The sequence below is a fragment of the Phlebotomus argentipes genome, unplaced genomic scaffold (assembly GCF_947086385.1).
Source record: "Phlebotomus argentipes unplaced genomic scaffold, Phlebotomus argentipes genome assembly scaffold_18, whole genome shotgun sequence".
Lineage (NCBI taxonomy): Eukaryota > Metazoa > Arthropoda > Insecta > Diptera > Psychodidae > Phlebotomus > Phlebotomus argentipes.
Genome location: NW_026776177.1, coordinates 10621419 through 10645533, shown reverse-complemented (window position 1 = coordinate 10645533; position 24115 = coordinate 10621419). Strand labels below are relative to the sequence as shown.

At 37.2% G+C, this 24115-nt stretch overlaps 1 protein-coding gene across 6 annotated transcripts; it reads left to right on the top strand.

The window, feature by feature from the left end:
* The first annotated feature begins 26 nt into the window (after positions 1-26).
* Positions 27-24115, top strand: LOC132260961 (calmodulin-binding transcription activator 1). 6 transcript variants are annotated; one of them, XM_059759402.1, is made up of 22 exons: positions 27-306; positions 907-1019; positions 4455-5123; positions 11887-11978; positions 12043-12110; positions 12296-12431; positions 12497-12568; positions 12864-13008; positions 13079-13197; positions 13260-13385; positions 13454-13604; positions 13740-13990; positions 14048-14986; positions 15045-15820; positions 15885-16057; positions 17228-17347; positions 18279-18346; positions 18405-18932; positions 18991-19229; positions 19289-19363; positions 19842-19869; positions 19975-24115. In XM_059759402.1, the coding sequence occupies exons 2-22, from the start codon at positions 980-982 to the stop codon at positions 20134-20136; spliced, it is 4977 nt and encodes a 1658-aa protein (XP_059615385.1). In that variant the 5' UTR covers positions 27-306; positions 907-979; the 3' UTR covers positions 20137-24115. The 6 variants fall into 6 exon arrangements, with proteins under 6 accessions (XP_059615385.1, XP_059615383.1, XP_059615381.1 ...); XM_059759400.1 differs by having other exon boundaries at positions 13454-13715; positions 13794-13990; XM_059759398.1 differs by having other exon boundaries at positions 13454-13990.

The following is a 24115-nucleotide window of genomic DNA, read 5'->3' as shown; positions in this document are numbered from 1 at the left end:
ATTATCTGTTAAAATAAATCGTTAAAGCGGATAATTTCAATATATTTTCTGCCGCTTGGGGATTTTGCTTGGGTCACAGCTATGTACACTGGATGGAAAATGTCCAGGGAAAACTGCGAGAAAAGTGCCTCACAGCGAGCGTTCTGCGAAACATCTCATCAATGGTGTCCGATGTCAAAGAAATGTCAGTGAAGAATGTGTGAAATTTTCGTAATGAATTAGTTTTTCTTTACAATTTGTGGACAAATAACAGTTGAAAATACAATATTAGTGATAGAATACGTTCAACTTTGTGTGATATATAAGGTAATTGATGATCTATGCTGGGGCATTGTGAATTTTGTGCTGAACAGAAAATTTCACCCCATTCCACTTTTATTCAATGACGCTGCTGTACATAGAATTTGCTGTATATCCAAATTTCTCCATTTATCCAGGGGTGGTTTTGCGCGATCCTCCGCTGGGTGGGTGAGGCCGTACATTAGTGCATATATTAAATATCTATTAGTAATTTGGCAGGGCGCGATGGTGTGTGCAGAAAAGTTGTCGCTTCAAAGTTCTCACTGTGCTTTCGTTCTCTCTCGGAATTTTCTTATGTGCATGCTCACCACATAATATGCTAATGGCACATAGAGGCGGAGAGAATGTAGGGCCCCTCACAAAAGGACAATACAAGGGGATCCGAGCTCCTTTCTCGCAGTCGCCGAGAGTCTTGTCCTGTGGGTGGGCCGAAGACAGAGCCTCTGGGAATTTCGCGGGGAAGGCAGGAGAGCCTTTTAAATTAGGCCCTCACCAAGGCTGTGACCCGGATGAGCTTTGTCTATTTGGACCACTGTTGTAGTCACCTAATTAGGACCTATGCTACATGACATCTAATGCCTTTGTCTCTTGTTCTCTTCTTTCCAGAAAAAAAATCTATTATTACCCAGCGATATGGTTTCATCAACTTTTTTATTAGCTTTTTGAAGAGGCCAGTGCTATGGCGTCCCAGGCAATGTATTGTCTTAGTGTTCAAATTGGTGAGTATTAATCTCCTCTCCCCATCCTGAGCAGCATTTTCTGGGAACCAGCGAATTCACCTGAAAAGAAGAGCACTTGAGTCAATAAATGCTCAAGAGCGATTTATATCTTGGCAGTGGAAAGAATATCGCTAGGTTCATCATCTACTATCATATTTGTATTTTGATTTATAGTCTTGGTCTTAATATTTTAAGTGTTTAATGAGAAACGTATTAAAATTTTATCTTGGAAGTAAAATTCCAATTTGACTGTCACACTTTCATGATCAAGTAGGAAGTTTGAAAGGATTGTAAGGAGTTAAACTATGATTTGAACGTACATGTTTGATTCTAAATTAAAAACATTTTAAATATTTTGTAAATCCAACAGCACTCATTACATAAAGAATTGGAAGTAAAATCAATAAACCCTGAAATCATTCGCACAGAATCTTGTCAGTTCCAGGAAATTCTCACGAACTCAAGTCAGTAGCGAGGATGAGCCATTTAATCTACTCGTTTCCCCCAATTTGTTACAGACCGATTTTGCTGAATTTTTATGAATATTGGTTTGTCGTAGATTTGCTTTTTTGAATTTCTGTGAAGGTGAAACCGCATCGAGTTACAGATACGATTATGGATGATGAACGTGGCGATACCGCTCTGTCCTCAGAATAAGCCACTCCACAACATGATTCGCAATACTAGGCCAGCAAATTGGGCAAATAGAGAGAATCCATGCATTATAAAGTTGTGATGATATAAAAGGAGGCAGAAAAAAGCAGCATGAACTGTATGAATGTGAAGTCACAGTGGAAAGTTTAAGCAATTTCTCAAGTATAATATTTGAAACTTTTGAATTAGGTAGAGAGAGGAGGCAGTATACATTTGTACACTTGCATTTCCAAATGAAAGTCGTACCGGGAGAGAGGATATACAATATCGTATATCGTTACGTGGGTATGGGTAATATTTTATTGCCTTAAGCGGATATTTATTGCAAGAAATTTGCTTTCAAGTCCTTATTGAATGTAAGTGATATAAAGTTAGCAATTGTAGCAGAAGGTTTTCCTTCAAATTTATTTCCACACTCGCGGGTGGGGTGGAAATTTGAAATTGTTGCGATAGCTCCAAACAAACAGGACGACAAAATGCCTATGAATGGATGTGGAAATATGACACAAATTGGAAAGGGGAGTTTAGATGGTGAGATTCTCTTTTTCTAGCCTGAGTTGCCACAATTTTTTTTTTATCATAGAATTATGCGATACATAGATGAGAAGAGCGTCTGGTTGAAAGTATAGCACTTTTGATATACTCCTGGTGACTCCTGTATGCGGTGTTTTGACCACGACTGTATCCACACACACAGAGGTATATAAATTTTCAGCGCAGCCGTATTAAATAACATCTCATGTACATTCAATATATTATTCATTTATCAAGAATAATATTAGGAATTAATTTAAATAATACAAAAAGTCAGAGACGTTTCGTCATTTTTTTTCGCCTTCCGCACCGCAACAAAACCTTTCTGCCCACTTTGAAGGGCGGAAAAGGGAAGGGAAGTAGGGAAACGCTGATGGTGGTTCAGGTTTAGAGGGTAACAATAAAAAATATTGCTCAACTTCATAATTCATGTGGGATTTAACGTAATATAAATTTGCATTAGGACTTGTGGAGGAAGTAATTGCAAATTTCATCCTTTTGCCACACACAAAGAGTGGAAGTGTTGGACTTGAAGTCTTGGGAGGTGAATCGATTTAAGGGTGTCAAAATCTTGAGGCTGAAAAGTCACACAAATCCTCAATCTGCACACCTCTCTGGGGAAATTTCTTAGTCCACGTCTCGCAAAAGGAGTCTCTATTCGATATCAATAAGCACAGAGTGTGGCTTTGCATGCTCTTGGGTATTCAAATGGGGGCTCGTGGAAAAAAGTGCACAATTTCTGGACGGGCGGAGGGTGGGAAATATGTGTGTGTGTGTGTGTGTATAACTGAGAAAAGTTGTTTTTAACCCCAAAAGTATAATTTAAATTTTCAACATACAGCGAACAGGAGAGGAGATTGTCTTTGTGGAGGAAGAGAAAGAGAGCAAGACAGTATAATTGAGGTAGTCTGCTTCTTGATGTAGTTTGTCTATACATCTGGAAACTTAAATTAGACTATAAGAACTTTGTCTCATATTCTCGGCTCAGGCCATTGTGTGTGTGTGTGTGTGTATAGTATAAATAATCCATAAACAAGGAAACACAAAATTTTAATTAGTCTCGCAAATGTACAATTGTTTAACGGTGGGTCGGGTGAATTAGGAGTTTTGGGCGCCTCAACGAAAACCGAGATGGTGGCATTTCGGGCCACGAATTGTGTATGTGTGTTGTGTGGATTCTTTGACTTTCTTCCGAGGGTGCATTGTAAATTTTATCATTTTGTGTAAACTAGTTGAAAGTTTGTTTTCTATATCAAGATGTTACTTATATACATATGTATTTGCGGGATAGGGAAAAAGAGAGAGATGGAGAGAGTTTCCTGAGTTGAATGTAAAGCGTATTTAATTAATCCAATTACCAAAATTCTCTTTCACGATGTTTTGTTGTGCCTTGCAAGAGTCCTCATGGGCAGGGGATTTTCCGGCTGAAGTGCACACACAACTCTAAAGGATTCTCCAATTTATTGCCATTCATCCCGACGCACAACCATTGGCAATAACAATTTGTAATGATGTCTTTTGCATCTCATGGAAATTTGCATTAAATAGAATGTGCATATGTTCAACTGCTGTTCTTTCTAGGTAGATTTCCTAATGATGATGTTCTGACATTTACTAAAATTAATAAAATAATTTGTTTTTTTTTTGCAAAAAAAGCAACAAGGTTAAACATAATTATTCGGACCAAGAAATATATTCTGTAACTTTGAAATTTTTCGTTTCTATTAATTTTCTTGTTATTCCTTTGGTTGGTGTCTTGGATCTTGATATCTGGATTTCCAAATGATTCCTTTCAAACGTTGCAAATTCCTGGCTCGAAGCTTTGACGGAGTTCTCTAGAATTTATACTGTAAAGCACCTCTTGGTATCCCAAATGGGGTGCGAAGCGCCTCGATGGGCTATAATGCAAATTACATGACTTTGTAACAGGGACAAAATTGCAATATAGAGAGGTTCAGGAAAACAGTAAGAAGCATGAGAGAATGAGGTAATAGGTAAAATCTCCTCGATGGTATAAAAGCAGAGCAAATATATTCCGAGTGAATAGCCCAACAATGGCAAGATAAATGGAATATGTTTTCAAGAACACCTTTCTCGGGCTATATCGACTGAGACGGGGTGTCTCAATTAAAAAGGCATGAAGAAATATTGCCCATTTGCTGGTTGTTGTCGAGTGTATTTTGGCACGGGAGCCAAACATGCTCAGCTCAGCCCTAATGATTGCCTATTTTCCACCCTGTTTTGTAGGTTCACGTGAAGATGATTTAGCCAATGACATTGATGCGAAAACCATGAACGACAAGTCATCGTGTGAAGCGTCATTTCCGATGTCGAGTGGAAACAAGGAGTCACCGAGCATTTCTCAAGCTCATCCAAATAATATAATTTTACTGCGTGGAGCGCGTTCTGACAATGGCCATATTATTCTGCACAACAATCAGGACCTGATGAGTTTGATAAGTGATGAGGAGAAGCACGTCTTGATCCAGCATCAGAGGCTGAAAGCGAAGAAGGCTGAAGGAGCCCTGATGCTCCAGCCAAGTGTTCAGGCGAAGGCGAGCGAGGGTGAGACGATCCTCTTGCAGGCGGCCAACTTGAAGAAGAACACCACAACTGGCCATCTCGCCGAGGGGCAATTCCTAATACAACATCGCGTCGGTACGCGAGGTCTCTCAGATGGCCCTATTTTATTGCAAACGCTGAAGCGTCTGGAGAAATCGCAATCGATATTCTTGTTTCGTAATAACAGTACAGCGCTCACGTCTTCAGTGAGGATATCATCTAAGAAATCCGCCACAAACACCACTAATTCGCTGAAAGTCAGTCAAATGAAGCAGCCGAAGAAGGAGCCCATCGGTGAGGAAGAGGCCGCTAAATTGGACCAGGTTAATCACAAGCATCTGCCATTTGGAAGTGGTGAGTTAATCAATTTGCCAATATTTTAAATAACGAACCCATACTGAGTAGCTAAATATACAGTCTCGAGGAATTACACAAAACTATAGATATATGTGTAGTGCTCTCGTGAAGTGAAGAACAAGTTTTCTAACATGCACTCTGGCTGAACGTGTCCTGCATGAAGGGATATTCAATTAGGGAAGGCTTACGTAGAGAGATTCTTAATTTTTGGGGTGGAGAGCAACTGAAATAACACACAAATTGATGTCTTATAGATACATCATTACGGAATTTGTGGAAGAGTTGGGCAAAAATGGAGTAAATTGCCATGAGGAAGTTATTCGCTAAATTGGAGGATGTTAAGCATGTTGGGAGGGTAAAGCGTACACTTTTTAGACACTTCAAAGAAGGGTATATACAAAAACATTGTAGAGACTTCAACTGAGCCCTGTGTTATGCTAACTTTTTGTATTTTCAACGTAGATTTTTGAGTTGTGCAAAAACTTAACTGTGAATTCAATGTATGTACTTTTAACTGATATTTGAGTATGCTTGCTAAATTATTATTTCCATGTCGCCACACCCTATTATTTATGCCTCAACTGTATTTTATATCTTTATTTTTTAATGAAGAGCAGAACCATGAGTTGAGCTTTCTGCCAAACTTTTCAAGGACTCTTCCGCTGTCTCAAATGCACACTTCCGCTAAGGAGGCAATAAGTCAATTCTAATAATGTGATTTTTTGAAAGCTCTCAAAAGGAATATCGCCAAATGAAAGGGTATATCCTTGACGTGTCTGTGAGAATTGCATTTTCTGGAAAGAGATTGACACCATACATCATGCTATGCTATGTGTGTTTCTAGCGTACAGCTCGCTCCCTTAAATTTTTCTATTTGGCCAGGCTTTTGGGGCGTATTAAAAGGAGAGGATATATAGCACAATTGTAAAGTCTTGTCAAACATAAGTCCATCAGCATGGTACGTGGTCTATTTTCTGTTTATGAGGGTTTACTGACTCACAAGTGAAGAAGGACAAGGAATTATAGAAACATGCGCCTCAGTTGCACGCCTTGAACATCGGGTGCTCCTGTGCTGGCCCACCGCGTCCGCGGTACGGTCGTCTCTGTCGCTGTGCGACTGTGTGCTGTACGGACGGCATTTTTCCGCTGGTGTGTTGGGGCGAACGTAGAAACACAAGCGCCCAAAGGCACGCAATATCTTGGTACCTCCAGTAGTACTTTTCACTACACTGACCGGAAAAGTTGTAACTCTTTACGCTATACTTTTATAGTCACCTTTTCTTTCCTTTTTTCCTTTCTCTCAGTGCCGATACGCGTGATTTCATACTGGACTAAATAGAATAAGCCTTGATTGACGAAGTTGAATACATCGCACAAGAGATTTCCGTGCTTTAGAAGTCTTGTCTCTCCTTCCTATTCTTGCTCCTTCTTTCGCCCTCTGTCCTGTGAAATATCCTCTCTCCTGACTATATAAAAATACAGAGAAAAGACAACTCTCTATGTGTGCAATCTCGTATGTATATAAAGGAGTTCCTCTTTTTTTTGAATAATTGCAATGTAAGGTGTGTACACAATGTCATTTGTGTACTAGAAAGCAGCCTCTGAAATATTAACAAGAATGATGTGTTGAAATTGCACTAAATATTGTGTCGTATGTAAAACATGTTCCTATTTATAGGGATGAAAATATTAATTTGCAGTTTTGATGTTAGTTCTTCTCTCTCCCCCCTTTTTCCAAATGGCAATTTTGTAAAGTTTGTTTTTTCCACTCATTTTCATGTAACTTTTTCGCGTGCAATGTGTTTTAGAGAGCATATTTATGTTAAACTCTGTGTCTATTGTAGCAATTTAGATGTTAGATGAAGCTTTCGGTATATTTCCATATTATGTGTGTGCAAGTTTTCTGTGAAATGAGAAAAAAAAATAAATGTACGAGCGAGTGGAATAAATATATAGGTGTAATTTCCACCGTAAAATACAATATCATATATAGAAAGACTCATGAAATTCTTGATCTATTTTCGCTGTAGAATTTTTTCATTATGCATTCCTGGCAAATTTGTCTACACTTACAACACACTCGTGTACTCGTTGTTGATGAAATTGATTAGTTGGAGAGAGAGAGAGAGAGATTCTCAAAGTGCTCGTGTTAAAAGTCCTTCGAGAAGGCAGCATATAATTTGCAGTATATATCGGAAGTTTATGTCATATGATATCAAATTGAATTTAGTCGGAGAGGTAATTTGAATCTATTGATAATTTATAGATTCACATAAAACCACGAGGCAATAAATGTTGAAATATTTCAACGACAATACGTCAACTACTTTATTACCGCTGTAATTTGTGGTTTTTACACAATAATGTGTTTGTGGAATTTTTATGTTTAATTTACCCTGATTTGGTGGAGCACATTTTCGCTAACACTTCAGAATAACATTAGAGAATATACGTAAAAGATATCCTTGCAAAAGTGCCACTATTTACACATGATTTATTGTTGTTTTATGCACGAGAATAACTTCTTTTTTGTGGGGAAAATTGTGAAGTTTCATCCATCAGATCTCGAGAGATAGTCGCATAATGTTGGAAATGTGATAGTTAACCCTCAAAGGACTTTGGGAAAATCATTTAAAAGTATCTGGGGATGTTCTTGAACTTAAATATACACAGTTAATATGATTATGTGGCTTTCGTGGAACTTTTCAATAATATAATGGTAACAAGAGTAACGCGTGATCCGTTAACGTGATTGGAGTTCAGGAAAATCTACCATGTTTGCATTTATTACAAACATAGTGAAATTCCTGAGGCTAAAGACTTATTTTGCCTTTAACACGTCGTTTTAACGTTATTTTATGGTATTATTGATTACGTTGTTCTTGAACCCTATCGATATCGCCGTGATAATATTGATTGCAAATACAAAAAAATCATATAAAGTATTTAATTAAGTTTTCAGCACGGTGCGATCGTTGAGTCACGTTTTTTGTAATCTAAGCCGCATATGCCTTGTTTTTCAGTGTAATAATTGAGATATTTGTAAAGAAACTTCACGGAAACCGAGATTTAGATCGAAAAGGCTGTTATAGTTCTGCGAGGGTAGCTTCAGGTATACGCAATGACCCTCTGTGGATGAGTTGTGTGAGATTTTTCTTCTTATCTGGAAAAATAATTACACCTCCGCCCCCGGAAAGGCTTTTTATTGCCGCCAAGATAAGAGCTTTTAAGTGTGAATATGTAGACAGTACACGGTGTAGAGAAGCAAGAGAGAGACCATATTTGCTGGGTGGGATGATAAAGTCTCTTTTGGGCGTGAGTGTGACTCGTGTTGAGATAAAGCAAAACGTTTTCAATAAAGTCACTTCAGCAAATTCTCACTCACTCGCAAAGTGATATCTTGGCTCCAAAATATCGCCATAGTATTAGTAACATTTGTTACTCATAAGTCGTATATTTTAGCAAAAGTTCATAGCAAGTACTTAGAGAGCAGCTTTTAGTTCATTCAGTTCAGTTCTCTTGGTTTAACAGCACTTCACGTCTTTGGGATCTAAAGTTTTTCCTGCCTCCTCATTAACACGGTTTTTGATGTGGAGAGTGGAAATGCGAACGGGGCTTTTATGTAATTTTTCGTGAAATGATATCACATGGCACTTAAAGGAAAACTATAATAGTGTATGAAAGACAGCACTTTAAGTCCTCGCGTACGTTTCACGGATGCACATATGAAGGGGGAAATGCCCTACAGTGTACAATAATAGAGACTGATATTGTGAAATTTATACATTATAAAATTAATACATCGCCTCGGTAATACCAACAATATTTAATTATTTGATAAAAATCTATGGTTTAAATATTGCGAATTGTTTACTCACAAAGTGTTTCCTTAGTGGAATATCAATGTGGCGGCGCGGATTACATTATTATAATGAGAATGCAAAACTGAATACCATAGTCTGACATAATGATTTGTTTAAGTGCAACACTGTAGAGGAACATTTTCTCCTTTCGTTGTATCAAATTTTGATGTCTGCCGATGCGAAGGTGATAAAAGCATTCTTCCTGGACATAGCGAGTGCTATATATCAAAACATAACTTACATAACATACAGAGAGTGATGAATTTTTAAACCACATTTTAAATACCAAGTGCATTTTTATATATAGTATAAACCTACGAAAAAATAACTTGTAAATTATTCATGAGATAAAATATTGCTTCCTGGAGCTACAATACAATTTTCACTGTTGATTGCAACCGTGGCGTCGTGTAACTAACGTCCCCTTTAAATACAATATAAGTTCAGTGTGAGAGGCGAAATCGGTATAGTTATAATGTCAGGATTCAGATCACTCTTGCCATCAACGCCTCATCCAAGTCGTAGTGGTCCAATATTTAATCCTCTAAATAATCATGGAATTATTTACTCGACACACTCTATTCATGGGCAACTCGCCCATAATCCTGGCCATCATCCACTCCATCATCACCAACTACAATCTCAAAATCATCACTTGATGGCGAATGACTTGCTGACCGGACACCAAATTTCTGTGCGACATCCCAATAATAATTCCGGCCAATTGATACATCATGCTGGAATGAGAATGTTGCCGGCAAATATAATTCCCCTTAATAACAGTAAGACACTGAATAATAACACTTATTTCTAATGATACTCATTTATCATACAGATTAACATTGTTTCAATACCCTTGCACTCTTATTCAATCAACTTTTATCGTCTCTTAGGGCCAAGAGGGGGTGGATCAGAGATTTTTTTTCATCACTCGTACGTTAATGTTTATATTTAAGGCTTCATTAGAATTTACAATGCAGGAAAATAACCTATTAATTCTCTAATGAAATTTCTCTATTATGTGAAATAAGTGTGAAATACGTAAAAATTAAGCCATGAATTTCACAATTTTTCTCACTTTTTGAATATCAAGTTTCAATCCAAAGAGGTTTGAAATCTCAAGTAATCATGGATTAAATGATTGATATTGCGTCTAGCGTTACTTATCACTTTGATCCACCCTCTTAAACATACCAGATTATCTTAAACATCCGAAGGACATCTCGGGAATACAATTATTATATCATGAGAGCTTGCAATAATTTGCCGCATGCCTGCAAATAGCATTTAATTTTTGCAATATACAGCGAAATTCTAATTTCGTGTGATACATTGCAATATTTTAATTGGTGTACTAATAATTTCTTTCATAATGGAATATAAGTAATTTACTGTGTGGGACACCGTATGTCAATTATTTTATTTGGCCATGTTCATTTTTATTGGCGCCCCCGCCCTTTCCCCGCGAAGCCCCCCTGTGCATACGGGATGAATCACACATTATTGTACAACAAACCCATGATTTTGTTTAATTCCCCACATTTTATTGTTTATATTTTATTTTCACATTACCTTTCCACCCCATTGTGCCGTAGAGGTGGCTTTTTTGTGCGTTATTAATTAGTTTTGCCAGCCCCACACATCGTGTGAAAACTGTCAATATATACCGACATGTTGCAGTACATACGTATTTACATTTGATGGGCTTTCGCCTATCTAGAAATTAATAACTTGTAAAACTAAATGATTTATGGAAAAAGTGCTCATGTACCTGCTTAAATGTTTGCCTATCTGATAATGTTTTTTTTTTCTCTCCCCATATTGTTTTTGCCGGGAGGGCGGAAATGTATGCATGGAATATTTATGTGTAGAATATGCTTCTGTGTAATGTGCTTAAATATGTGGAAATGCCAGTGAAGAATAATTTCTGTGATGATTTTGATGAGCGTGTGAGGCAATAAACATCTCATTTTGCATTAGACATATGCACTATATCATCGTGAATTGTGCTTTCTGGATGATATACAACAATTATTGTGGGCTGTGGAATATCTGTGTCCATACAAATGAGATTGCTTGTAGATAAGGGATGCTGATGACGGATTTAGTGTATCGCGCGGGGATGAAGCGATGGTGCCGATGCGGAACATAAAAATATAGTAACACCAGGTTGAACTGGGAAATTATGGGAAAATTCTTTTATTTATTTTCCACATATATTGATTTTGTTTATTCACTATGTAATATATTGGGGTGGAAAGGGGGAGACCATAGGTGATATACAATGCATTTATCGTGGCATGGAGAGAGAATTATTTGCGGGGAGGGCAGAGAAGGGCCCTCCATGGAGAGCAATAGATTTGTTTATGGTCTCTAGCCAAGAATATTTTCCCGAGGCTCAGCCTCGCAAATTAATTGTTCATTTTGCTGAGCGACGGTCTTTCAAAATTCCAACCCATTTTCTCCGTGACACGATGGGAAGAGGAACGGCCGGAGGCGTTTTATTGTGGGATTTGTGAATTGAGATTGCGAAGAGAGAGAGTTACCATAATTCGAACTTATATGATTACCACGTATATACCCTTATTTGTTCTTAGTACGCTTTACGAGTTAGATGGTTGACTGGAATAAATTTAAGAGGGGCAAAGTGACAGATATTGGGACGCACATGTGACCCATACCGCAGTTTGTATGCCAAAAATCGCTCCGCAACTTGTATAGCATAAGCATAGAATTTCTTTGCCACCCTTTCCAATGGGACAAACGCACATGTTCAGCCGACAAAATTGATAAAATAATGATAAGACGAGCGCATGCAACATGAAGACAAGAAGAAGTGAAAAAAGCCTTACGTAATTCGGCGAATTTCTCATCTCTCAATTCAATTCAACTTGTAGATGGTGAGCCAATCAAGTTGCCGGAAAACTTGGAAAGTCTACCAAGGGCTGATCATTTTCCCACACAGCGACATCGTTGGAATACGAATGAGGTGCGTTTTCGGACCGTGTCATAAAAATGACTGAGAGAGAGTCCTAAATGTGGTAATTTTTCAGGAGATTGCTGCAATACTAATCAACTTTGAGAGGCATTCCGAATGGCAGTCGAAAGAAGTGAAGACACGGTGAGATCACGCAATTTGCTTATCACTGTTTACAGAATTTGTAGTGAAGAATTCTTTGCAATTCTCATCGTAAAAACATAAAAGTCATGTTGTATAAATTGTTGAGAGGTTTTTGGGGCGTAAGATAAGATATTGTTGACAAATATTTCGCAATGATTATGAGTTCTTCTTGGATTTCCTTACAGGCCCAAGAGTGGATCCATGCTGCTGTATTCGCGGAAGAAGGTGCGATACCGCCGCGATGGTTACTGTTGGAAGAAGAGGAAAGATGGGAAAACAACAAGAGAGGATCACATGAAACTCAAGGTTCAAGGAACTGAGGTGAGACTCCATATCTGAGGCATGGAATTAAGAATATCTTGAGAACAAGATTGTCTCTTTGGCAGTGCATCTACGGATGTTACGTTCACTCAGCCATCCTTCCGACCTTTCATCGGAGATGCTATTGGTTGCTTCAAGTAAGTTCAATCATCTGCATCGCTAAAAACAATTTCAATTTGAAATTCATTGTGCGTAGAGTATTAAGGGTCAAATCTGATGCCTAAAATCTCCGAGATTAGAAATAAGGCAAGAGGATTTGAAGAGGTCTTAAATGGGTAAATAAACATGATTATTAGATTAGTTTTATGGGTTTTGTATGAAGGAACTGTATGCTTTTGTATCTTAAGCCTGCAATACGATAATAAAAGGGAGTCAAATCGATTGTTGTAATAATACATGATGGCAATTCTTCTGTTTTTTTCTCTCTTGTAGAATCCAGATATCGTTCTGGTGCATTATCTAAATGTTCCATATCCAGATGATAATAAGATGGCTGTTATAGCGCCCAGTTTGGCTCTTTGGGGTGACAAGAAGGAGTGGACGAAGGAGGAACTAGTCAGTCAGTTGAAGCCTATGTGTAAGTTTAATTATTACCTCTCACTTAGCACTTTAGAAACTATAAATTGTCACTTCCCGGCTCTATCCAGTTTTCAGTGAGGATGAACCAGATACAACCAACGATATTGAATTGTCCACGGCTGAAACTGTTGAGTCTATTGTTGTGCAATTGATGGAGAAGCAGAGATCGGCCAGACAAGCGGCTTTGGTAAAGATGTGTAAAAAATATATTAGGACATGTGACTATTTCACATGCTCTTTCTCTTGTAGGTTAAACAATTAGAGTGTGGCTGTTCCAATTCCGCTTGTTCAGATGGAAAGACATGCTCTCATCCGATGAGGCGCATAACTGTTGTGAAGAATGCTAATGAAAAGCGCTTGGATAATTGCAATCAGGTAGGCGCGTAGCGGAGGAAAAAGAAAAGCTTGGCCGATTATTCAATGGGTTCTTTTCTTACTTGCAGTGGAACGATCGTTGGAAGAATCACGGACAATTGAGTGAAGTTGATGCGGCAAAGTGTGTGACCAATTCAATCCACTATCAAGTGCGGGATGCATCGTCAAATGCATCTGGCGGCCTGTCAATGGCGCCAAATCATTCTCTGAAACCTAAAAGTAATACTAATAGCAACATTGTAAGAAATTCAGCTTTACATGAATCGCCAAATCTTAATGAAATACCCATAAATACGCATAATAATAGCAATAGCATTAATAATCGACAAGGTAATCACAATTTATTGAATTTAGCAAATCGCATTGTGACTATAACTAGTCATAACAATATCCCTAATCATCGGTCAGTGTCCATCGTGTCCCAATCAAATAACAATTCGGCACTCAATGCGGACATGAGTATTATGTCGACTAACTTGCAAATGGAGCGACAGGAGCAACACCTCCAAATGGATAGCCACGCTGCCACTAGTCTTGTCAGCTCCACGCGAATGAGCGTCAATACATCTACGGCCACTCCTCCGTTGGTGCTCAACTTATCCCAGGTGAGAATTGGGACGGGAATTCATTAATCGGACTAAATAAAGCTCATTCCCTTGCAGATTCAGAATCCGAATGGTAGTCTTCTAATTCTCAACGGTCAGCAGCAGCCGCTTGTGTGCCAAACACAGTATTTGAAGGGGAAGAACGAGAAGACGGAAGTGAAGTGTGAGATGAGTCAGAAAGTGCTGAAGGAGGAAATTGCTGGCTCTGTTGCCAAGCATCAATCAATGGAGAGCAGTCATGGTGTGAAATCTGATAAGAAGTCAGACGAGGCAAAAGACACTGACTCACTGTCGTACTTCAACGAGACGCTGGATTTGTCCCAGGAGGACATACAGAAGACGCTGAGTGCCAACATGCCACTGTCCAATCACAATACCGACGAGACGATGAACAGTGATATCAATCCTATGGACTTCATGGATAATGTGTGCGTGGGAAATCCGCCGTCTGTCCACGATGATGATGTGTTTGTGAATTTGGATGCTTTCGATATGCTGGTGGAGTTTCCCGATTTGGAGTTGGATGGGAAGAACAATTTGTCTGATGCGGGAATTGAATCGACTGTTAACTGTGATAAGCTGACAACGAGTACTCACGATGAGGGGAAGAGTGGCAATTCTCAGCTCTTTGACATCACAGATTATAGCCCTGAGTGGGCTTATCCCGATGGTGGGGTGAAGATCCTCATCACTGGTCCCTGGGACATCAATTGCTCCTACACAGTCTTGTTTGACTCCTTCCCCGTGCCCACGACCATTGTCCAAAGCGGCGTGCTCAGGTGCTACTGCCCGGCGCATGATGTGGGCCTGGTGTCACTGCAAGTGGCGTGTGATGGATATGTCATCTCCAATTCGGTGATATTTGAGTACAAATCACAACCAAAGGTGGATGTTATCTGCGAAGGAACACACGATGGGCTCTACAAGTTCAATTTGCTGCATCGCTTGGAGGCTTTAGACGCGAAGATGCACACCAGGAACAGTCTTAAGGAATTGGTGAGTTGTGACGATTTCCAAGAGAGGATTCCGAAATGAATTCTCAATTTCTTTTCAGCTGGACGATTCTGTGCTGCTGAAACAGCCTAACTTTGAGGAGCGGCTTGTGAACTACTGTCAATCTCTGTCCCTTCGTCAGTGGAATGATAATCTCTTCGGCTGGCACATTGGCCATAAGAATATGACTCTACTGCACTTAGCATCCGCTCTTGGGTACTCGAGGCTCATCCTCACGATGCTCACATGGCGCGAAGAGAATTCCAGCATAATTTTGGAGGCTGAAATTGACGCTTTGCGCCAAGATGACGATGGATTCACACCTCTGATGTGGGCCTGTGCTCGAGGGCACAACGACACCGCTGTTATGCTGTATCATTGGAATCACAATGCAATCAATTTGAAGAATAGATTCCAAATGTCGGCTCTGGACTTGGCAAAGTCTAATGGATTCAGCCATTTGATGTCAGTGCTTGAGCAACTGGAGATTGATCGTGTGAATGGGAAGTTCTTAAACACTCCCGTGAAAAATGTTATGCACAATGATGGATTTAAACATGAGTATGGAGAGAAATTGAGCAGCGATAAGACATCAGTGTCTCCTGTTTCACCTGATGAGAAGAGCAGTGATTATGGAAGTGAGAGTGGTGGTAAAAATGACATGGATGTTAAGAATCGGAGTCATGACGGCGTGTTTCTACGGCCAGTTGCAATATCCAGCTCTAGTTCACCCATTCTCAAGTTTTCGAAGAGACCATCTGTTGATAGTGGGATCGGCATTGATTTGAAGAGCAACTTTCGCAGTTTTGGAAAGTGTCTATCGCAGAAGCCATTGAGGTGCGTTTGTGTGAATATGACCAGGATGTGTTTAAGGATTTTCTAATTGATAATCTATTATCAGTTCCAGGCTAGACAGGAGCATGTCTCTTCCTATATCCAGTCTGCCTCAGTCCTATGGATCCCTGGACGTGCCGGAGAACTCTTCACTGTCTATTGAGACATCAATGGAGGGCAGTTCGATGCTGTCATCCAACAATTTGCTCTCACCATTGCGCAAAATGGACTTTGCACTATGTAAGTTTTCTGGTTTTCACTCTAAATCTCAGCATACATGATTGATTTTACATACAGAAATTACGACATACAAACTTTTCATATACATTTTTTGATTTTGAATTTTTTTGATGAGCGAATGCCACGAAAAATCTCTTTAGAGAATTTTTGTTGTTTCAATTTTACTCTATAAACACATTTTATACTGGAGTGATTTTGTTTGAATCTTGTTTTTGAGAGGGATTTTAGCTGCTATTCTATTTCATAGCGTTTTTTTATGAGAGAATAACTTGTTTTTCTTTCTTGAATACTTAGTGTGACAACATGTGAAGCATTCGAAGGTTTTACTAGTTTTGATTCTGAGACGGTTGTCATGTCGGGAACAGCCGAGTGTAGATGGATTTTTTTTTATTGATTTTTCCACACATTTTCAGTGGGAAAAGGGGAAATCCACATGTTTTGTTTGTTTTCCAAAGATAAATTCTTTTTTATGTAATATATTATATTCCACTATATTATACGAGACCATGTCTTTGAAAATTGGCTTTTATCGCTCTCTCTCTCTCTATCTAAATATATTTTTAATTACTCTCTACCAATTTGAACATTCTGAAATTTGTTCTTATATGATTTTTCTTCATGTATGTTTGCCAAAAATGCATACATGCACCCATCCATACACAAGAAAATGAAATTTCTTCTAGTTATCCTTCTTTTGTAATCCTTTCTTTTTATCTTTTAAAAATGTCTGATTATTTAACAGCAATGCTTTTTTACTTAATTAAAATGGAAGATACATTAAAATTTATATACCTCAAAAAATGACTTATAAAGGAATGCTTTAATACACCGGTTACTGAAGTATGTCATAAAAATACATACATATATGTATATCTTCAATGTTACATTTAATCTATTTTACTTCTTTCTTTTTAAAAAATATAGAACATTAATGTATAATGCTGTGAAGACAATTGTCGCCATTGACTATTGCGAAAGACAAGAAGCAAAAGAAGAGAAGAGAACGGAAATAAGGAGGAATGCTTATACATTTTTGTGATATAATTTTTTAAAATATGTTTCTTTTAGCCTTTTAGTCGAGAGTATGATTTTTAAAGGAATATACCAAACTGTTTCTTTTGCATATTTCGATGTGTGTGCCAACGAATGTACGAATATGCGAATTTATAGGCGAGATTTCAGCGGGTGATTCCAGTCCTATGGGACAGCAGGATTCCGTCCAGAACGACGATGAAAATGATGAACGTCATCTGGACAATGATAGTATGAGTCAAGAGGGTGGGGTTGTAGGTCAGTAGGTTGTCTTATTATTTCTTTGTCTTATTTAAATATTATATTTTTAGTTTTATATATATTTTTTGGAATATATATATATTTCTGTACATTAAATGTGAAAGAAGTAATGCATTATGTGACGATCAGTAATACCAGTAATTATATTTGTAATTTAACAAAATACTAGATGCCGCGCTAACAAAGTCCACCCCCAAAGAACATGTGTAACATTTTCTTTTTGACTCTCTCTCTCTCTTTCTCTCTCCCTTATTTAAAACAAAATACAACTATCCAAACTCTATATAAATGTTGCAAGTAACACACGAAATACATACCATATCAATTATTATTATGTATTCCTCTCAAGATTGTATAGTTTCAATGGTAAAAACATGCCCCGAAAAGACCGTGAAAATAACATATATGTATATAATGTGCGTAAATGCAATTATCAGTTGACTTCTGTAACGTGTCATTTGAAGCATGAATTGTGCAAATTTGCCTCCTCAATCACGCTACTTGGCCTTATGGCTTGCATGTGGGATGCTTTTGCAAATTGTGGCCAAAGTTTGGGACTGTTTACGTATTGCCTATATTTAACAATTTTACACAGGAGTTGTGAATTTTTGCAGAAAGTTTAATGGCCATATTTTGCTCATTCACATAATCAATGTTTTTTTTCTTCTTCTTTCTCTCCCTCTATTAAGCGAAGGAGAAGGGCAAACTTTCTGCAAAATGCCACCCGCCTTTAGACACACATTGTGGAATGGAAAATTATTTAGTTTTGCTTCTTATTTTCTTGCTTTATGGTCACTCTAAATGCAATTTGTAATTATCTGTCATTGAGAATATGTTCTAATCTTAAGGATTATTTAATTTTCTGTGTATTCTGTTGATTCACTCAAGCGTGAAAATAATTGTAATGGTTCTGTTCTCTGCTCTTTAGGGGAGTCTGATGCTAAAGTTTTGACTCTTGCTGAGCAGATAATAGCGGCTATACCGGAGAGAATCAAGGTACGTTCGCTCTTAGCATACAAGAATTCATATTTTCAACAATCTTTTTGTTTCACAGAACGAATCTGATGAGATGATGTCGATTGGAAGTCCTCTGTCTGAGTCTCTGAGTGTGGAGACTCCCAGTATGGGTGTTTTGGGTGATAATCTCATTGATCCTCTGCTGGACTCCTTGCCCAACTCTCACTACGATCAGGAGTTCAATTTTGAGTTCTCAGACCACAATTATCGCTATCATGACGTGGGAACGCCCTGTTCCAGTCTCAGTCCGGCAAGTTCTGGCCCACTGCCCAGTCCAGCCAGCTACTCCATTCCTCCAGATCCGCTGGTCAACACTCCAAGTCCCCCGCCAACCACTCAGGACTTCACGGAATTCCTCCAGGCATCCAGTGCCACGCCCAAGCCATTTGAGGCGGACTTCTCCAATCTCACGCTCACGGACAGCGAACAGAGAGAGCTCTACGAGGCGGCCAAATGCATCCAGAAGGCCTACCGCTCCTACAAGGGCAGGAAGAAGCTAGAGGAGCAGGACAAGGAGAGGACGGCCGCTATAGTCATCCAGAATTACTATAGGAGATACAAGCAAGTGAGTTTATTGCTCACGTACAAGTGCGCGGTCGCCTTGCTAATTTCCTTTTATTTAGTACGTGTACTACCGCCAAATGACACACGCGGCATTAATAATCCAGAACGGGTATCGCTCATATTGCGAGAATAAGCGCTTCAAAAAGGCACAGCACCAGAATATGCAGACAACAGCCGGTGATGCGGCTCCGCAATCTTCGCAGTGTTTGGAGAATTTCTACAAAAACTACCAATCGGAGCAGGCACACTTCCAGTGCTCGACAACGCCTAAGGAGTTGAGTCCGTCGGGTCCATTGAAGTAAGTATAGTTGGACTGGGGATTCCTATTACGGGTTCTCATGAGAATTTGACTTATAGGCGAACGTACTCGCAGAGGACACAAAATCAAGCGGCAAGAAAGATTCAGCAGTTTATGAGACAATCAAAAATGAAGTGAGTACACATAGAATCACTTTATGCGCTTTATTTTCGCGGAAATTCTTATTTTTTTTTTTATCTCTAAAATATAATGAATACTATAATCTTCATGGAGTTCTAACACAGTCTAAAAGACTCACCCATAAAGAATTGCTTGTTCTTTACTAAGAAAGATGGTTAGACATATTGGCCGGAAGTTTCAACCAAAACTCAGAAGTCGATATTAAGTGTAAGAACTGAAAATAACTTTAAATGATTAGTAGAAATTTTTCAATGCTCAAGTCAAGCTTTACTGTCACAATTTTAAGGCCAATCATAAAATTGGATTTATTGTTTCATTGCTCCTTTCAATCCCAAAGCATTGTTTTTGTGTTTCATATAAATTGAAAGTGTAATTTTCATCAAATATCTACGATTCATTTAGTGTTGTTGAACTCTTGTGACACCTGCACTAACCAATTATCTCATGTCATTAACGCTATCCTTACTAAAGTATTTGGGAAGATCACTTTTCCTACGTGGTAAGAATTTGCTCAAGATATTTCTCATTGACCAGAAGGATAAAAATTGTTCTATACTTAATTTATTTGTGATTATAACATTGGTCTTTGCTTTGTCTATTTTAGACTTCAGAAAGAACGAGCCGAAAGAGAGAGGCTTGTCCGCCAACCCAGGTTGGGGGACTTCCCCCAAAACTCGCAGTATCTCGCTGCTCTCGACCATCAATCCAGCGAGCAAAGATGAGCAGTTTAGAATGTGTTGCTAAGATGCAAAGTTCTACTAATTAGATTTTCTAGGATACACTAATAATCCTTGTGAGGGGAGAGAGAAAGTGAGAAAGATATTTGGTATGATAAAAAGCTTTGAGAAGCAGTTAATTACTGATGCTTAACTCAATGAATAATTTTCTTCACACCCTCTTTAACATTCTCCTTTGTATATAACAAGTATATATAGTTACCTAAATATGATAAGGGAAAGAAAGAAATTATTTTTTTAAACAAAACCTGCAAAAGTATTGCAGTTCTGCTTTGAAGCCATGGAAATTGCTCGGAGGAAGCGGAATAATGAATCATGAGAAAGTATGTTGTATTGATATTCTGATACAAGATACAATGATGGAGATATTCAGAGATTTGTAAATATGCTTATACGGTAATATATTTAAAAAATAACTTGGTCGATTAAAGTCGGTATATAACAGAATACCTGAAAAACATATTGTGATAAATATGATAAGTACTTACAATTAATAAAAGTACCTATGGGCAAACTATAATAGAGAACGACGGGAGAATGTGAGAGAGATAAAAATTATATTCAAATATTCTTATGTATAAGGACTGTTAAAACAATTTCATCAAACTAATGAGTATTTATACAACGTGGGCGCTATTTCTATTCAAGTCCATACATGCATTACAATACCAAAAAAAGGAGAAAAAAAGAACTTAAGCACGAGATTTTGCCCATGATTTTTCAGTTGGAATTCTCAACTTCTTGGGACATAAATTCATTGAGAATTACAAAGTCAGAAGATGAGATTGATATTTGTAGTGAAAAAACGTCCATAAAAGTACTAAATTTTACCATAATAATTGCTGATGCGAAGAAGAAGGAGATTGAAGAGAAATTTAAGAAAATGTTGAACAATATGAACTTGAGAGGCAATCAAATGTAGAAAAAAAATCATAAAGCAGACATATACTTTGGGTATAATCTACAAATTGGTAGTTTAATCGTCCTCTAAGGATAGTTTCTTAGGAATATAATCAACTTTTTATTAGGGCATTTTCTTGGCTTTTCGAACAAGTGCAAGGAAAGAGGTGGTTTTTATCTTATATAACTCTACAGACTTTTTTATTCTCTTCGACTTTGACGGAAAAAGAGAGAAAATCATTGCAATCAAATTGCAGTGAATTGTATATTTCTATCTGAAGTATAATTCTAATCATTTCCCTGCGATAATGGCAACGAAAAGAGAAGCAGAGATAAAACTGCATCTTCTCAACTTAGTTTAGTTGTTTTTTCTAATGAAACTTTCTTATTATACTCTATAAGCTACATTATATGAAAAAGATTGTCCAATGATCTTCTTTCTAAGACCTTTGACAAGGAATTTATTTGGCATTTTCCTAGCCTATTCCTCAAAATGTAGTGTACATGAGAGACCCTTACTTTATGGATAGAATTAATAAAACTATTATTGTAGATAAATATTATATATTCAATATTGAATATTTTTCTCTATTGCATTGTAATTTAATACTTATGAGTTCATGTGGTGAAATCAACGCCTAGTCGGGTGGAGAAATACAAGAATAATCCTAGAGAGTTCCTGTTCACGTTGTCATTCAGGATTTGGGGCTTGAGGCATAAGTATTATTATAGCAAAATGATAGATGAAGGTATTTTCTTTCTGTTCTTATTTTTTCTAATAACCAGTATTGAATAAATGTACATAAAAAAGGGCAAAAGAAGAAAGAAAATAAGATTCCAGAGAGAAAATTTGTCACTGTTAAGCCAGAACGTTTTATTGTAATAGGAAAGTGAGGAAATAATTAATATATCAACAATACTAATTACTTATTTGACTCGTAAATCTAAGAGTTATCGTGCTTCTGCCATTATTCCTCGGGCAAATCTCTCCCCTTTTTGTTTGTTATTGCATGCAGAGCAAACTCTGCATTTCCATTCTTAATTTTGTTACACTATTTGTAAAACTCCCGATACCTTTATTACCTTTATGGCTTACATTATTATGTAAACATCTATGTTTCACTGCCATATATTTACTTGAGGATTTAAAATCCTGAATATACTCTTCTGTATTTGAATTACACAAGTCACAGATTGAGATTTTGAGAAAGAGAAAATAGTACATTTTTCGATATCAATAATAAAAAAAAATAGAAGTGAAGTGAAAAATTAGATCTTAGATCACGAATTCATTGTATTGACATATCAAATTTTCTTATTTTATACTATAACAAAAAAATTACAAGTCAAGATGGTGAGAAGATAAATGAGATACTTATTTTTCTATAAGTGCACTTCAAATTTTAATGCTTGTACATAGAAGATGATGAAGAAACTATGACATGTGTTTAAAGTAATATTTTTTAAATGATCATCCAATGTAACATAGCAAAGAAAGAAAAAAAAATATGATGAAAACTTTCCCCAAATATTCTCCAGAAAAGAAAAGTGAAAATACAATTTTAAAACGTTATTCTTATACAAATTGAGAGGAGATGACGAAAAAATATGATATTTGAGAGCTTTCAAAATTGCTTTAGAAGAGAAGAGAGTCAGATTTTGGGGTGGAAATTTGTAAATATAGGAGTTCATCTTTTTAAACCTATAGAATAGTTGGATTTCTTCTGTGCTGTCCGATAAATATTGCATAATGTTAAGATTATATTGATCAACTATCCATTAATACTTAGGTAGTCAAGTTGGAAGTACAAGAAATTCATTCCTAGTCTGCATCACTTTTTCGGAAATATTACAACTTTTTCATTCTTGCTCAAAAATTTGACATTTAGATGATCGGAAGGTCTGTAAAATGGAAAACTAGTAATAATCAGAGGCGGAATCGCAGACGCTAAAGTCAGAGTTTGACTCTGGTGAAGGACAAAGTAGGTTCAGAAACTGGGAAAATATGATAATTGACCACAAAATGAACCAGAAATTTGATTGATTCTGTGATCAGCGTTGGCAAAGCAATTGATTTTGAATGAAATTCTATCGGAATCTGACATTTATTGAATAACGCATTTTCAGTTTTGCGTAATCTCATGTCTTTTGACTTGCCCAAGGCGAGAGTCTGGCCTGGACACTTTGTGATTCCCCTTCTGGTGTTGATGATTTTGAAACTGGCCAAATTTGGCTGCCGCCATTTCTCGTCTCGTTAACATCAATAATAATAATTTTCACCCTTATTCTTCTCAACATCGTGTTATTGCTCGTTTTCTTGTCGACGCGGTGCAAACACGATGAGAATGAGTAATTCATTTAATGAATTGTAGTAAAACGACTTTGGGCAGCTGAAGCGTGAAATTGTTTTGTTATGTTTTTCCTCTTTACATATTCAAATACCTGGTTGTGACGGTGATGGAGTTAATTTATTGCTAGAGATGTTATGAGAATTTTCTTTGGATAAAAGACACTTCCAATTGAATTATATAGGAGTGATAGAAGAGAGGAGAAAACTTGATTTTATAATAACCAAATCAGACGGAAACTCTTATAGACTTGTACTTTTTCTTCAAAACTCTAACGATAAACCCTTTTAAAAGTAATCTTTCTTACTATTCTATACTACTATACATGATTATCTTGTAAGATAAGCACCCAGAATTTTAAATATTTTCACATCATATGAAAAAATTGACTTCTTAAGCCATTGCGGAGATGTTTATGACTATGTATATAACGTCTATTGAATCTTTTTTCTACATAAACAAATTATACCTTCTGAATAAAATGAGTCATAGTTTAGTCACTAACTTAGTAACACTACTTGATGCAAGCATTACATTATTGAAGAGAAAAAAAAATACACATACGCAGATACATCGCAAAAATTTACAAAATATATATATTGCATTGAATATTTATTATTGAGAAGTGAGGAGAAGCATGGTTAATTCAGAAAAAAAATCTTTGAAACTATTTAAAAAAAAAAAACTATGATGATTCTTGTAGGAATGAGAATTATGATTATACAGAAAATATAACAATAATAAAACTGTTTCACAACCA

What these genes read in the sequence shown, in the direction of transcription:
- LOC132260961 (XM_059759398.1), top strand. Translation starts at nt 980, where the DNA reads ATGGCGTCCCAGGCAATGTATTGTCTTAGTGTTCAAATTG. An exon ending in CTATACCGGAGAGAATCAAG is followed by an intron (nt 18,347 to 18,404) that starts GTACGTTCGCTC and finishes TTTGTTTCACAG; the next exon opens with AACGAATCTGATGAGATGAT. An exon ending in AGTCCGTCGGGTCCATTGAA is followed by an intron (nt 19,230 to 19,288) that starts GTAAGTATAGTT and finishes TTTGACTTATAG; the next exon opens with GCGAACGTACTCGCAGAGGA.